This window comes from Tupaia chinensis, unplaced genomic scaffold, assembly GCF_000334495.1.
Source record: "Tupaia chinensis unplaced genomic scaffold, TupChi_1.0 Scaffold000063_1, whole genome shotgun sequence".
In the NCBI taxonomy this organism is placed as follows: Eukaryota; Metazoa; Chordata; class Mammalia; order Scandentia; family Tupaiidae; genus Tupaia; species Tupaia belangeri.
In genome coordinates, this window is record NW_006159521.1 from 7,631,163 (window position 1) to 7,648,842 (window position 17,680).

General features: G+C 39.7%; 1 protein-coding gene across 2 annotated transcripts in view; it reads right to left on the reverse strand.

The window, feature by feature from the left end:
* The window catches only part of MINDY2 (MINDY lysine 48 deubiquitinase 2), a gene marked incomplete at its 5' end in the record, with an annotated part of 101,013 nt that overhangs the window by 69,130 nt on the left and 14,203 nt on the right, over positions 1-17,680 (reverse strand). For both annotated transcript variants that reach the window (XM_014593422.2, XM_006141809.3), the window contains 1 exon segment: positions 12,429-12,486. In XM_014593422.2, the coding sequence (XP_014448908.1) occupies positions 12,429-12,486 (58 nt within the window).

Sequence of the window (17,680 nt, forward strand, 5' to 3'; positions counted from 1 at the left end):
CAAAAACAAAAACAAAAACAAAAACAAAAACAAACCTTAAAGAAAACTCACTTCTTCTCTTCTAATAATTGCCAATCAAAATTCCCATTCCTGTGAGGTACCTCAACAAGGTGTTAGAAAAACAATTAAAAATTTCTCTTATAATTCTTCCACTAGTGTTTGCTTATTAACTCAAAATTATCTCTGGTTTCTCCAAATAAGTGGAATAATCTCAAAAGAAAATACGAGTAACTTAGAAACTTAAAGTTTGTTCTGGTAGGACTGGCCCTAAATAAAAGTTTACTTTTAGTGAGGCAGAATCTTCAGAATCTCCTTCCTCATCACTTTTTTTTTTTGAGAGTTTTTTTTTTTCTTTCTTTCTTTCTTTGGCTATAGGGTACTTACACTTGCCTAAAAAACCAGAGACACAGAAAGTGAGAAATTACCCCCCAGGGAGGATGGCCACGTCACAACCCTTTCTCCTTCATTCTCCTCCTGGAATGTTGGACACGCATGCACATGCTCCTGGCATGAGTTTCAAGTTGCCAGGTCTGGGACTCCAACACAGTCAACCATGAGGGGTCCAGTGCCTTGACCACCACTGCACCTGCTGGCCTTACTTTTCCCCCACCTCTCAGGATCATACTACTTACATAATTTTTTTCTTTATTCATGATAGTGTGACACTCACATGTGAGAGAGAGAATGAGAAAGATATGAACACAACCACATGTCTGGTCATGCCATGATCCCCTTCCTTTACTTCTCTAGCCAACTGAATCTTGGGCATTTGTGTGCGTGAATGTCTGGCATATCTCAGGCTGACTGAGCCAGAGATCGAACTACTGCTACAATGTGGGAAGCTGGCTTTCTTTGAGCAGCATACTACTGCTAGGCCATTGAGTCGGCCAGGCACACCCTACTTTCATGCTGTCCTTAGTAACTGAGTAACCTTATCCGTGACTCCCAAACCTCTTTTTTTTTTTTTTTTTTTTTAAAGGTTTTCGCAATATGGACAGTGCTCTTTCACTGTAGGGCGCATGCGCTCGCCAGACACAGAGAGACAGAGAGACAGAAAGCAAGAAATCACCCCCCAGGGGGGATGGTCACGCCGCAATCCCTTCTCCTCCATTCTCCTCTCGGGATCTTGGGCACGCATGCACACGTGCCCAGCGTGAGTTCTAAGCCACCGGGTCCGGGACGTGAACCACAGTCGACTACGTGGGAATCAAGTGACAGCCATTATGCTAACTGCTGGTTCCCTCCCAAACCTCTTTTACTACCCCAGATCTAGATTTTTTTTTCATTAACTTTTCCTTTTCCCCTATTAAACTATTTAGCCTCAGGGCTTTGTTAAGACTTAATTAAGTAAATTTAATATATACCAAGATGTGTTGATTATGCAGTATCATGGAAATGTATATTTAAAAAAAAAAAACTATGCATGGATTTCAAAAGATTTTGCACCAAAATAAACTCATACTTTATTCCCATTTTCCCACAAACTTTCTAAAGTCACCTCATACTTCTTGTATGATCCTTTCCAAGAAAAATACCATGTTGCCAATTTCACAGTATTGACTGCATTGTTGACACCTCCAAATAATTTGCTCTCAATATATGATCAGTGAATATTTACTGGATTAAAAAAAAGAAATGAAAAAGAAGAAGACAAGTAGTAAGATTTCAAATACTGTATCAAAAAATACTTTTGGATAGTGGAGGAGGAATAGGGATATGCTTTTGAGTATATGAGCTTTTTAGCATGCTTTAAATCACATAAGAAGGTGCCTCGATGGGCACATCATTTAACCTCTGAGCTCTGTAAAATGAAGAGGCATGCAAAGTGAAATGCTCCTTTTTCTGTACCACCAGCAACCTTTTGTATTATTAGTACTGCTGTACTTAGGGCTCTCTGCTACCGTAACTGTGTTTTTCCTTTATGAGAACTATTGACAAAAGAACTCATTTTGGGCCCAGTTGTGCTGGCACATACTATTAAGACACTGTGTTCTGCAGGCTGGGACCACATGGAAGGCTTGGGTTCAATTCCCAGTCCACCTTAAAAGGCCTGGCAACAGTGGCATGTGCCTGTAATCCCAGTAACTTGGGAGGTCAAGGCATGACCATCCCCAAACTGAGGCTGGTCTGGGTAACATAGGGAAACACCATCTAAAAGAGCCGGGCACAGTGGCATGCTCATGTAGCCTCTGTGTAAAAGCAGAAGGATCATAACATGGCCAGACACTGTTTAAAAAGGAGGGACCAAAAAATGGCATAATGGTTATGTCCCCGGACTTCCACACACCCAACCATGGTTCAAATCCTGGACCCAGAGGCTTGAAACTCACACCAGATGCATTTGCCCAAAATCCCAAGAGGAGAGTGGAGAAGGGATTACGATGTGGCCGTCCCTGGGGGAGAGGGGGGATTTTCTTGCTTTCTGTCTCTTTGTCTCTCTCTCTCTGTCTCTCCCTATAGCAAAAATCTCTCAAAACAATAAAGTAAAATTTTAAAATAATAATAATAATAATAATAATAATAATAAAAGATCCAGGTGCCAGCAAGTGGCATGGTGGTTAGGGCGCTAGACTTTCACATGACTGACTGCTGTCTGAGTTCTAGACCTGGCAGCTTGTATTCTCACTTTCTTTCTCTGGTGAGTGTGAATGCCCTACATCAAACTGAAAAATAATAGTAATAATGCTAAATAAAATGAAGCAAATAATTCTTCAAAAAAAGGAGATCTAATTTTATCTCAGAGGGTCATGTAGACAGAAGTATGTAGAGTGGCAGTAACAACCAGTAGAGGAGGTTAGGTAAATGGCACCAACTTGTGATAACATAAAAAGTGGAGCCAGAATGAAGATCAGTTATACAATGGCAGCATAGTTCACAGTAACACTGTCCAAGAGAAACACAATGCAAGCCATAATTGTGAGCCCACGCTCATTTAAAACTTTCTGGTAGCCACATTAAAAAGGTAAAATGCATGAAAATAATTTTAATAGTACATTTATTTAGTCCAACATATTAAAAATATTAACATTTTGAAAACCACTATTTTTAAATTACTGACTTTTTTTTTTTCTTTTTAAAATAAATCTTGGGGCTGTCAGGTGGTGTGGTCATTAAGGCGCTGGACTCCCAGCTGGCTGAATTCAATTCAAGTTCTGGACCTAGTAGCTCACTTTCTCTCATTCTTTTTCTCTCTCTCTCCTTGGTCAAATTAAAGAAGAATAAGTAAATAAATAATACTAAAAAAAATTAAATCTTTGAAACCCAGTATGCATTTTATATTTACAGAACATCTTTTTTTTTAAAAGAATTATTTATTTAACTTTATTTATTCATTTGTTCATTTTAATTTAACCAGAGAGAGACAGAGAAAGAGAGAGAGGGAGAGAGAAAGTGAGAAAGCAAGCCACCAGGTCCAGAACTTGAACCATGGTTGACCATGTGGGAATGTCCAGCGCCTTAACCACTACGCCACCTGCTGGTGCCCTGTTTACAGGACATCTTAATCTGAACACTATACCCATATGTGTCTAGGGACTATTTTAGTGGACAGTGTGATCTATGGCCATTATCTGGTCATAAAGTGAGGCAAAGAATGGATGGATATGGAAGAGGTGGTTGGGAAACTGTCCTCATCATGGAAATTTATATATTAGGTACTCAACTATCTGTTGAGTAAACACCTACACCTAGACTGGTACTGTTAATCAACTATCTATTGAGTAAACACCTACCTAGACTGGTACTGTTTCCCAATTGGTTTATTTTTTTCTTTAGTTTTTTTTTAAACATAGGTGGTGGTGTGCTTGCTGCAGAGAAACAGAGAGACAGTGAGAAAGAGTGAGGAATCACCCCCTGGGAGGATAGCCATGCTGTAATCCCTTCTCTTCCATACTCCTCCTGGGATTTTGGGCATGCATTCACACGTGGCTGGCATGATTCTCAAGCCTCCAGGTCTGAGACTCGAACTGTGGTTGGCTGTATGGGAATCCAGTGCCTTTAACCATCATGCTATTTGCTAGTACCCCAGTTTGTTTCAACCAGAAAATCTTAAAACCTACATTTAATATATTACTACCCTATTTAATAAAACTAAAATATTAGGATAAAAAAAAAAAAGAAGCTAAAACAGATTAAGGAGCCTGCTGTGGTAAAACAGTAATCCAAACTCCTGGCCAGTCTCCCAGGATTTGCTAGCCACAACCCACCTAATCCAGTCTCCATTCCTATAACTATACAACATGCAGATTTATAAACTACAGCCAAACTGAGATGCCTCCAAATAAGTCCTACATATTCCCAACTCCAGAGTGAGCTTAAAATATTTCTCATGGGGCTAGCAGGTGGCATGGTGGTTAAGGCACTGGACTCCCACATGGCCTCCTACGATTTGAGTTCTGGATGTGGCATCTTGAAATTCACACCAGGCATGTGTGCATGGATGCCCAAAATCCCAGGAGAATGGAAAAGTGATTATGACGTGGTCATCCACCCTGTGAGTTGAATTCTCACTTTTCCTCTCACTGTCTCTCCGTTTCTCTGGTGAATGAATGCATGCACCCTATGACAAAAACCTAAAAAAAAAATTTTTTTTTTCATTTAGACTTGTAACAGCCTTCCTACTTCTTTACATTGGTGAAGATTGTAACTATAGTTCAAAACCCAATACGAGTCACATATTCTCCATTAAGCCTTTTACTTCTCACCCACTTTTTTTTTTTTTTTTTTGGGGGGGTTTTTGGTTTATCGAGGGGGCCCCTTCACCCCAAACAGACAGTGAGAGACAGAGAGACAGAAAGCGAGAAATCACCCCCCCAGGGGGGATGGCCACACCGCAATCCCTTCTCCTCCATTCTCCTCTCGGGATCTTGGGCACGCACGCACATGTGCCCGGCATGAGTTTTAAGCCACTGGGTCCGGGTCTCATGCCGGGCACTACATGGAAGTCCAGCGACATAGCCATTACGCTAACTGCTGGTCCCTCTCACCCACTTCTTACATCCATTTGCAGTCCAGCTTTTAAAAGTTATCTGCATGTGTCCAGCTTGGTTGCCCAGTCAGTAGCAAGTTCCTTTCTGATATCTTTATTTGGATATCAATAAACACTTCAATACCAAAATCCTGATGTTCCTCCCTAAGCCTGCTCTTTCCATTTTGCCCTATTTCTGTTGAGGGACTCTTCACCCTTCCAGTTTAAACCAAAAATCAAAGGATTACCATCGACTCCGCTGTCACCCCACATCCAGCTGATCAGCAAATGCTGTCAACTCTGTATCTGTCCACTTCTTACAAGCCCCACTTCTCTGATCTTGTGGAGCCAGCACTAACTTTTACTAGTTGTTAATAGCTTCCTAACTGGTCTCTTTGCTTCTGCTCTTACCCCTCTAAGGTTTATGAAATGGCAGAGACAAAGCAATCATCTGACAAGAATTTTTTTTTTTGGTAGAAGGTTTTTTGTCTTAGGGCATATGCGTTCGCCAGAAAGATAAAGAGACAGAGACAGTGAGAGGGAAAGTGAGAAATCATCCCCAAGAAGGGGTGGCCACGCCGCAATTCCTTCTCCATTCTCCTCCCAAGATATTGGGCACACACACACACATGCTTGGTATGAGTTTGAAGTCACTGGGACTGGGTCTTGAACCATAGTCAGCCATGTGGGAGCCCAGCGATATAACTGCTATGCCATCTGCTGGTCCTGTGACAAGATTTTTTTAAAGAATTCTTTTATTTAATTTGATTTGTTTGTTAGTTTAAATTTTATCAAAGAGGGACAGAGTGAGAGAGAGAGAGAGAGAGAGAAAGAAAGCAAATGCCAGGTCTGGGACTTGAACCACAATCCTCCATTTGGGAGTCCAACTCCCTTAACCACCATGCCACCTGGATTTTTTTAAAGAAAAATGTTATTACATAAAAAAATTAAGAATAAAGGGGCAAGCAGATGGCTTAATGGTTAAGGCACTGGATTCCCACATGGCCAAACACGACTCAAGTCCTGGACTTGGCAACTTGAAACTCACACCAGGCACACATGTATGCATGCCCAAAATCCCAGAGAAGAATGGAGGAGAAGGGATTGTGGCATGGCCAGCCCCCTAGCTGACGATTTTTCACTTTATCTTTCACCATGTGTCTCTGTCTCCCTCCAGTGAACATACACACTCTATGGCAAAAAATTCGAAAAGAAGAAAGTAAGAATATGGATTCCTATTTTGTAATAGCATAAATTATTTACCCAATTGTAAAAGGTGAGTGTGTTGTACAACTGCCTGCCTTCTAAACAAGTTGATTCTTTGTAGCTGATCCACAAACTGTATTACTAGTCTGTTTTGAACTAAGAAGCTTGTTTAAGAATGTAATTCAAGGGGTCAACTGGTGGTGGTGACATGGTGGTTAAGGTAGCAGGATTCCACATGACTGATTGTGCAGTTTTAGTTTGGATCCAGTAGCCTAAAAAAACAAGCTGGTTGCTTGCGCAAACATGCCCCAAATCTCTAGAGGTGTGGAGGAGAAGGGACTACAGTGGTGGTCGTATCCTGTGAGGGATGCTTTCTCATTTTCCCTCTTCCTTGTTCTTTCTGTCTCTCTTTGGCAAGAATGTGTGCCCTACAAAGAATGAATGTAATTCAATAATTCTTTATTTTTAAATAATTATTTCATTTTATTTATCATTATTCACATTGCTATAGGGCACATGTGCTCACTAGAGCAATACAAAAAGAGAGAGAAAAAGTGAGAATGCGAGCTGGGTCTAGGAGTTGAACCGTGGCTGACCATGTAGCAGTTTAGCATCTCAACCACTATGCCACCTTCTGGCTCCACAGTAAATTCTTTTTTTAAAAAAAATATTTATTTATTTAATTCCATTTGTTATTATTTTTAAATTTGACTAGAGAGAGACAGAGAAAGAGAAAGCAAGAAAGCAAGCCACCAGGTCTGGGACTCGAACTGCAGTTGGCCATGTGGGAATCCAGTGCCTTTAACCACCACCAGTCATTTAAAAACTAAAAGCCGTGTCAACACTTCCTCAATGACACAGCTGCTGTGAGTGACCAGTGAGTAAATTTTGTTTTGTTTTGTTTTGGGGGGAGGGGCAAGGAGAATGTTGATTTCTCCCAAAAACAATTCCCAAAGTTACTGAAGTTATGATAAAAAAATTGAAAGGTATTAGTAAAGCAAGAAGTATAAACTACCTATAGTGAAACACAGTGAACGTACATGAACTATGTGGACAGCTGCTCCCAAGAGAGGCTGCCCAATGATGCCAGACAGAAGACCCACTCTGTATGCCATGCATTATTACATGGAGTGATGCACAAGTCCCATATTACAAACCTTTATTTTTAAAAATGATACACGTGACTCAGCAATCTCATTTCTGGGTATTTATCAAAAAGAACTGAGGGCCAGCTGGTAGCATGGTTGTTAAGGTGGCTGGATCTCACATGGCCAACAGCGAGGTTCAAGTCCCAGACCTGGTAGCTTGAGAAACAAGCCAAGCATATGTTCATATGTGCCCAAAATCCCAAAAGGAAGGAAAGGTGGAAGAGAAGGGATTGCAGAGTGACCATCCTCCATTGGTGGGTGCTTTATCTCTCCCTCCCTCCCTCCTCCCTCCCTTCCTCTCTCTCTCTTTTTTTCTCTCTCTCTCAGGCAAGTGTATGTACCCTGTAGCAAATTAAAGGAAAAAAAGTTGAAATTGGGATCCCAAAAAGATACCTGCACTTCCATGTTCACTGTAGCATTATGCAATAACCAAGATGTGGAAGCAACCTACATATTCATTGATGGATGAAAATGTGGTATATGTGTACATATAATGAAATATTATTCAGTCATAAAGAGTAGAAATTCTAATACATGCTATGACATGAATTAATCTAGAGGATATTATGCTAAGAGAAATAAGCCAGTCACAGAACAAAAAAACTATGATTCTACTTATATCAGGTATATAAAGATGTCGAATTTGGACCAGCCCATACCCTAATGCTTAAAGGAGTAGATCCTACAAGGCCAGCCAGCAGCTTGAAAAACACACCAGGCACATGTACTTGGATGCCTAAAACCCAGATGGTATGGAAAAATGAAAGAGAAGGGATTCTCTCTCTCTCTCTATTGCATGGGGAGGGGGTATTTTATCTCATGCGTGCACGCACATACAACACACACATGCCCTCTGACCCCAAAAAAAAAAAAAAAAAAAAAAAAAAAAAATCTAAAAAAAAGCAAAATAAACAAAAAACTGAAGAAAAATTTTAAAATAGCCAATAGTAGACTTAAATATAACTAAGTAAATGGATTAAACTGTATGTAAAATAATAGAATTTTTATTTAAAAAATCAGAGATTGGGGCATGGTGGTTAAGACACTGAACTCCCATATGGCAGACAATGGCTCAAATCCCAGACCTGGCAGCTTCCTTTCTCACTTCCCCTTTCTCTCTCTCTCTCTGGTCAAATTTAAAAAGTAAGAGAAAGAAAGAAAGAGAGAGGGAGAGAGAGAGAATGAAAGAAAATAATTCTTAGAAAAAAAGCAAAAAAAACCCATCAGATTATCAGACTGTATGAAATAGTAAAATTCAACTATAAGTTTTCTATAAATGTGCTTTAAGATATAAACCAATAATTTATGAGTAAATATGAAAATGGTGAGTGGAAAAAAATCAGCATAAGTATATTAATACTAAAAAATACTTTAAAGAATATTACCAGAGATGAAAAAAAACCCCCATTATAAAAAGAGACAAAACATTGAAAAGATATAAAAATCACAAATGTATATGCACCTAATAACAGAACTTCAAAATATTTGAAGGAAAAACAGAACTAAAGGGGTAAATATACAATCATAACCTCATAGTTGAAATATCTAGCACCTCCTGTCATCAACTGATATAGAAAATAGTCAGAAAAAAATCAAACAACATAGAGAATACTATACCTTACCTTACATTAATAAACATTTAACAAACAAGAGTAGCACATTTTCTCTTTTCCAGAACATGGGAAGGATAAATCATGATGTGGTGGGTCAAGAAAATATTCACAGTAAATGTAAAAAACCCTGAATTTTTTTTTTTTTTTGCTATAGGGTGTGTGCACTCACCAGAAAAACAGAGACAGAGAGATAGAAAGCAAGAAATCAATGGCCACGCCACAATCCCTTCTCCTCCATTCTCCTCTCGGGATCTCTCTGTCTCTGTCTGTCTGGCAAGCACGCACATGTGCCCGGCATGAGTTTTAAGCCACTGGGTCCGGGTCTCATGCCGGGCACTACATGGAAGTCCAGCGACATAGCCATTACGCTAACTGCTGGTCCCTCTCACCCACTTCTTACATCCATTTGCAGTCCAGCTTTTAAAAGTTATCTGCATGTGTCCAGCTTGGTTGCCCAGTCAGTAGCAAGTTCCTTTCTGATATCTTTATTTGGATATCAATAAACACTTCAATACCAAAATCCTGATGTTCCTCCCTAAGCCTGCTCTTTCCATTTTGCCCTATTTCTGTTGAGGGACTCTTCACCCTTCCAGTTTAAACCAAAAATCAAAGGATTACCATCGACTCCGCTGTCACCCCACATCCAGCTGATCAGCAAATGCTGTCAACTCTGTATCTGTCCACTTCTTACAAGCCCCACTTCTCTGATCTTGTGGAGCCAGCACTAACTTTTACTAGTTGTTAATAGCTTCCTAACTGGTCTCTTTGCTTCTGCTCTTACCCCTCTAAGGTTTATGAAATGGCAGAGACAAAGCAATCATCTGACAAGAATTTTTTTTTTTGGTAGAAGGTTTTTTGTCTTAGGGCATATGCGTTCGCCAGAAAGATAAAGAGACAGAGACAGTGAGAGGGAAAGTGAGAAATCATCCCCAAGAAGGGGTGGCCACGCCGCAATTCCTTCTCCATTCTCCTCCCAAGATATTGGGCACACACACACACATGCTTGGTATGAGTTTGAAGTCACTGGGACTGGGTCTTGAACCATAGTCAGCCATGTGGGAGCCCAGCGATATAACTGCTATGCCATCTGCTGGTCCTGTGACAAGATTTTTTTAAAGAATTCTTTTATTTAATTTGATTTGTTTGTTAGTTTAAATTTTATCAAAGAGGGACAGAGTGAGAGAGAGAGAGAGAGAGAGAAAGAAAGCAAATGCCAGGTCTGGGACTTGAACCACAATCCTCCATTTGGGAGTCCAACTCCCTTAACCACCATGCCACCTGGATTTTTTTAAAGAAAAATGTTATTACATAAAAAAATTAAGAATAAAGGGGCAAGCAGATGGCTTAATGGTTAAGGCACTGGATTCCCACATGGCCAAACACGACTCAAGTCCTGGACTTGGCAACTTGAAACTCACACCAGGCACACATGTATGCATGCCCAAAATCCCAGAGAAGAATGGAGGAGAAGGGATTGTGGCATGGCCAGCCCCCTAGCTGACGATTTTTCACTTTATCTTTCACCATGTGTCTCTGTCTCCCTCCAGTGAACATACACACTCTATGGCAAAAAATTCGAAAAGAAGAAAGTAAGAATATGGATTCCTATTTTGTAATAGCATAAATTATTTACCCAATTGTAAAAGGTGAGTGTGTTGTACAACTGCCTGCCTTCTAAACAAGTTGATTCTTTGTAGCTGATCCACAAACTGTATTACTAGTCTGTTTTGAACTAAGAAGCTTGTTTAAGAATGTAATTCAAGGGGTCAACTGGTGGTGGTGACATGGTGGTTAAGGTAGCAGGATTCCACATGACTGATTGTGCAGTTTTAGTTTGGATCCAGTAGCCTAAAAAAACAAGCTGGTTGCTTGCGCAAACATGCCCCAAATCTCTAGAGGTGTGGAGGAGAAGGGACTACAGTGGTGGTCGTATCCTGTGAGGGATGCTTTCTCATTTTCCCTCTTCCTTGTTCTTTCTGTCTCTCTTTGGCAAGAATGTGTGCCCTACAAAGAATGAATGTAATTCAATAATTCTTTATTTTTAAATAATTATTTCATTTTATTTATCATTATTCACATTGCTATAGGGCACATGTGCTCACTAGAGCAATACAAAAAGAGAGAGAAAAAGTGAGAATGCGAGCTGGGTCTAGGAGTTGAACCGTGGCTGACCATGTAGCAGTTTAGCATCTCAACCACTATGCCACCTTCTGGCTCCACAGTAAATTCTTTTTTTAAAAAAAATATTTATTTATTTAATTCCATTTGTTATTATTTTTAAATTTGACTAGAGAGAGACAGAGAAAGAGAAAGCAAGAAAGCAAGCCACCAGGTCTGGGACTCGAACTGCAGTTGGCCATGTGGGAATCCAGTGCCTTTAACCACCACGCCACCTGCCAGCCCCTCCCAGTACATTCTTTATCAAGAAAATTTTGCTGTAAAAAGAAAGAATTTCCGGAGCCAGCAGGTGGCATGGTAGCAAGGCACTGGACTCACACATAGGTAACCACGGTTTGGCTCCCAGACCTGGAGGCTTAGAAACCTATTGGGCACATGTGAGTGCATACCCAAAATCCTGAGAGAAGAATGAAGGAGAAGGGATTGTGGGGGGGATGATTTTTCACTTTCCTTCTCTCTGTCTCTGGTAAGTACATTCGGCCTATGGCAAAAACCTGAAAGAGAGAGAGAGAGAGACAGGGAGAGAGAGAGAGAGAGAGAGGGAGAGAGGAAAAATTCAGATGAACTAAACAGTGTGCCTGCTAATGAACCTGGTAGAAGTTCCCATCTCCTGCCTAACATCACGTAGACTGGCACAGGTCCATGAATCATACAATGCTTTAAATCACCTCCTTCACCTTTAATTCCAGGTAGAGAAAGAAAGCACCCCCTCCACTGAGACGTAGTCAGGCTGCAACCCTTTCTCCTCCACCTTTCCATCCTATTGGACTTTGGGCAGGCATGTGCACATCCCCAGTGGCTTGAGAAACTACCCAGCACTCATACCACATTGCCTTCTACATGGAATCTGGCTCTCTTAACCACTAGGCTATGAGGGTGTCCCTTGATTACAGAATATTTTTTAAAGAATTATTTTATATAACTTTATTTACTTATTTGTTTGTTTGCTTGTTTATTATAATTTGACCAGAGAGGGACAGAGTGAAAGAGAGAGAAAGAGAGAGAGAGGAAGAGAGAAAGCAAGTTGCCAGGTCCAGGACTACAAACCATGGTCAGCCATGTGGGAGTCCAGTAACCTTAACCAAGACACCTATGGGCCCCCTTTTACAGAATTTTAACGCTGGTCAGAAAGAAGGTTATAATATCCAACAATAGCAACATACTGATAAAAATTTTTAAGTAACAGATTTTAAACTGTAATTTAAAAATAGATTATATAACATCACTTCAAAAAGGTGAGACTGGGTAATCAATTAGCTCTGAAAACTTTGTTTTATTTTGAAAGAGATACAAAATCACCTATTTTTAAACACTGACCTAAATATTCCATCAGCTGCTCAGCAGTTATGATTTCCATCATCGGCGGAAGTTTCACCTAAAAGAAAAAAAGGGATTATTTCTATAAAATCAAATCACATGCTAGGCGACTAGATTACTTTTTACATAATCAATGTGTACATATGTATCTACTATATGTATACATTAACATTCACATATATTCGAGTCTAGAGTTAATCTTTATAAAATATAACAAAGTCAATCCAATTACCATAAAATTTACAAGATGATATTTTATAGAGACACTGAGATCTCTTCTCAAAGTCAAGTGCTATGCCTTTCACCACCCACCATAACTGTCATCGGAGACCTGTAACCGTTCCCTGCGTGGCAGAAAATGCAGTTAAAAGGCAGAAAGAGGCACCAAACGTGTGACAGATCCCAATGGCGCAATCTGACTGAAGACAGGCTTGAACACAGATCAGTATCCCATCACTTCAGCCTAACTTGACCATTCTTTTTTTTTTTCCTTCTTCTTTCATTTTCTTGCTTTGTAAAAATTCAATTACTGTACATCTTCATAGCATACAAAATTTTTTCTAGCAGGAATACACTGGATATTAGTCTAGCCAAAGATATTACTATACACATTATCATCAACGGATAATTTTCTATTTTTATCTCTCTCAAATGCTTTGCTTCTGGGGCCAGCAGGTGGAGTAGTGGTTAAGGCACTGGACTCCCACATGGCCAACTGCAGTTCAAGTCCTGGATCCGGTGGCCTGAAACTCACACCAGGTGTGCGTGTGCATAGGAGTCCAAAAAATGAAAAAGAAGGGATTGTGGGGGCCATCATCCCAGGGGTGATTTCTTATCTTTCTTCTCACTGTCTGTCTCCCTGGAAAGCATACACACCCTATGGCAAAAGCCAAAAATATTTTTTTCTTTCCTTTTTTCCTTTGATTGCCTCTCTCCCATCCTTCTACCAATATCTTGATCATTCTTTATTGTTGAATGGGTACAATGAAGACAATACTAAGGTATTAGTCATACTGTGTAACTCTTATTTATAACATAAAGTTCAAAAACAGATAAAAATTAAACCATACGTTTAGAGTTACAAACATAAGTGATAAAACTATAATGAAAAGTAAGAAAATAAATACTGTAAAAATCAGGATTATGGCTATCCTTAGGACTACGAGAAGGCTTTACAATCATAGAGGGGCTTAGTGGATTTTGGGCTGCCACTGATGCAGTTTCTTTTTCTTTCTTTCTTTTTTAAAAGTTATTTATTTATTTAAATTTATTTGTTATTATTTTTTAATTTGACCAGAGAGAGATGGAGAGAAAGGGAAAAGGAGAAAGCAAGTCATCATGCCCGGGAACTGAACCACGGTTGGCCATGTGGGAATCCAGTGCCCTCAACCATCATACCACCTGCTGGCACCCCCTTTTAATAAAGAGTTTTTAAAAAGAATTATTTAATTCTATTTATCTATTTGACCAGACAGGGCAAGAGAGAGTGAGAGCATGAGCAAGAGAGAGAGAGAGAGAGAAAGTGAGAAACCAAACTACCATGTTCGGGACTCGAACCACAGTGGGCCTTGTGGGAGTCCAGCACCCTTAACCACCATGCCACCTGCTGGCTCCAAGAATTATTTTTTTATTTAATCTTATTCATCATCATTATTTTATTTTTTATTTTTTTGAAGTTGACCAAAGAGAGACGAGAAAGAAGGAAAGTGAGAAAGCAAGCTGCCAGGTCTGGGATCGAACCATGGTCAGCTATGTGGGAATCCAGCTGCCTTAATGACCATGCCACCTGCTGGCCCTGCTATGGAAGTTCCACTGATATCTGCTTTATAATAACTTGTTAAAGTGGACATCCCTGTTTTATGTACTTTTCTATATGTGTTATAGTTCACAACAAAAAAGGTTAAAAAGACATACATTATGGTCATATTTAAGCTGAAACCCCTAGTAAATACATTACAATAAATTCTGCTAAAAACTTTCCAAATGAGTTGTCAGAGTTATCCACATATTACACTCGATGACTGTAAATAATTTAATGGCTTATTCACAAGTAGACTCCATGGTATATTCACAGAATAGGAGAAAAAGAAATACTATAGGATGGGGACGCTAAGTAATTATTGTATCAATAATAGGAAAATGGCAACATAATTTAAAATTCTTCAGGAACTATCTTCTATTCAATCAAGGAAATTATTAAATCGACAATTTCCCAACAATTCCCACAAGTGTTGAAGAAAGTGCTCTGGGGACCAGCAGTTAGCATAATGGCTATGTTGCTGGACTCCCACGTAGTCAACCATGGTTTGCATCCCGGACCCGGTGGCTTAAAACTCACGCTGGGCACGTGTGCATGCGTGCCCAAGATCCCGAGAGGAGAATGGAGGAGAAGGGATTGCGGCATGGCCATCCCCTGAGTGTTTTCTCGCTTTCTGTCTCTCTGTCTCTCTCTGTCTGGCTGGCAAGTGCACGCACGCTATAGCAAAAACTTCTAAAAAAAAAAATTAAAAAAATAAAAAAAGAAAGTGCTCTGGGGCCGGCAAATGACATGGTGGTTGAGGAGCTAGACTCCCACATGGCTGACCACAGTTCAAGTACCGGATCTGGTGGCTTGCTTTCCCACTTTGTTTCTTTCTCCCTCTGGTCAGATTTAAAATAATAAAAATAAATAAAATTAAATAAATAATTCTTTAAAACATTTTTTTAAAAGAAGGTGGCTCTAGGTGTTTATGTAATCAAATGTGATAGTGGTATGCCACAATTTTTTGTTTTAATCAATAAGTTAAGTTTAAATTTAGTGATCTGGTAGGTTTATGACTCAGTGAAAGCCAAAAGGTGAGCTGGACCCATAAAACAGTGGATAGGGATCCTGAGATGGATACTGAACTTGAGCTGTTAAATACTGCTTTCCTTGACTAAAAATGAAGATTTTCTGCTGAGACGTCTCCCTCTAGATTCATTTCTAGTGGGAAGGGATACCTCTGTCTCTCTGTCTCTCTGTGTCTCCGAGACTTTTAATTATTTTTTTTCAAGGTAAAGTATTCTCTGGTCTTTCAAGCTCCTCCTTTATTGTGCTAATTGGTGCCTTTCTCCATTCCATTTAGGAAAGGCACAAGGGAACAGCAGTTAGCGTAATGGCTATGTCGCTGGACTCCTGCGTAGTCAACCACAGTTTGAGTCCTGGACCTGGTGGTTTGGACTCACGCTGGGCGTGTGTGCATGTGTGGCCAGGATCCCGAGAGGAGAATGGAGGAGAAGGGATTGCGGTGTGGCCATCACCCCTGGGGGATGATTTCTCGCTTTCTGTCTCTCTGTCTCTGTCTGTCTGGCAAGCGCACGCGCCCCTATAGCAAAAACTTCTCAAAAAACAAAACAAAACAAAACCTAAAATCTAAAGTCTTTTTTATCATTTTTGTCTCCTTTTTAAATTTATGTTTTCTTCTTCTTTCCTCTTCTCTAATTCTTTTCCTTTCTTTATCTTTATTCATTGGCTGCTCAGCTTCTATGCACTAAGTGTCTAGACAGGTCCAAGTGAACAGGATCCAAACATCTGAATATGATTAGGGTCAGAATATTCCTCTATTCTCACTCGATCTGAAGCATAAAGAGTGAAAACAGAATGGAAGAGAGATTGCAGATCACCTCCTCCTGCATGCCTCTGAATGCTCAGACTGAACTTCAAGAATTAGGAAGAAACACACCATCCATCATGACTAGAAATCACCACAGGGCCACAAGAAATATGGGGAAGCAAGAAAATACCTCTCCTCCAAGAGAAAAGAATAACTCCTCTTCATCCACAGACAGTTCAATGGAAATCATGGAAATGTCTGATAAAGAATTTAGAATATTTGTAATGACAAAGCTAAAAGAGATGGAGGAGAAGAGAGACAATGAACTGCAGAAGAGAAAGGAGAAAGGAGCTGATGAGTTCCAGGAGGTGAAGAAACTCTCACAAGATCTAAAAGAGGAAATACAAACTGTAAAAAGAATCAAATAGACCTGTTAGAGATGAAGGCTGTCATACAGGAAGTCAAAATCTCCCTTGAAAGTATTAAAAGCAGACTAGATCATATAGAAAATTGAATCTCAGGTGTAGAAGATAAAATCGCTGGCCTAGAAAAATCCACCACAAAGACTGAAAAATTTGCCCCCCAAAAATGAGAATAATATACGAGAAATACTAGATACCATTAAACATTCAAACATGGATAATTGGTATCCTAGAAGGCGAGCAGACTCATAATGGCATTGATAATCTATTCCATGAAATCCAGCAAGCAAACTTTCCAAACCTAGAGAGGTATTCAAAGATCCAGTCCCAAGAAATACAAAGGACCCCAAATAAAATCAACACAAGATCTTCTCCGAGACACATTATAGCCAGATTGACCAAAACCACAGGCAAAGAGAAGATACTAAGATTGATAAGAGAAAAACATCAAGTTACCTATAAAGGATATCCCATCAGGATAACAACATACCTCTCAAGAACATTCTCAGATAAACAAAACCTGAAAGAATTTACCAGCACCAGACCAGATCTCCAAGAAGTTCTCAAGGGAGTGCTATAGCAGAAAAATTAAATACAGACACACAGAAATAGTTTAAAAACTAAGAAAACGGCCAACTTAATCATAGGGACAAGTCTAGAGTTGAATATTATATCCCAGAATATTATCAGGAAAATTGGACCACAACAGAAGATAGATTACATGAGACTGAACTGCTGCAATAGAATTTTATGACTTTTGACTAAAACATTGCTGATTTTCTTCTAGGCTTTGTTTTCTGGTTTTAAGGATTTTTGTCCTGTCTTGAACTGCTGATAGGTTCACGTACCTACTATTGGAACAAAATCCTAACCTGTTTCCTGGCTTTAAGTTTTGAGCAAAGTTCCTTAGCATTTCTTTGATTTATTAAAGCTAAAAGTGCTTTTCTTGAAATTAAAAAGCATATTTAAAAATGCCTATTTAATGACCATAGTAAGTTACATAGCATCACCTAGGTGCTACCTTATAGTATATTCATTCTACTCAGAGTTTGACGCCTAAAGTCAGACATGTATTCATAGATTTGTATATATACCAGCTGAACTTGCTATTGAAAATAGTTAGATTATTGGGACCAGCAGTTGGCGTAATGGCTATGTTGCTGGACTTCTATATAGTTGACTGTGGTTCGAATCCTGGACCCAGTGGCTTAAACTCACACCGGGCATGTGTGCGTGCGTGCCCAAGATCCTGAGAGGA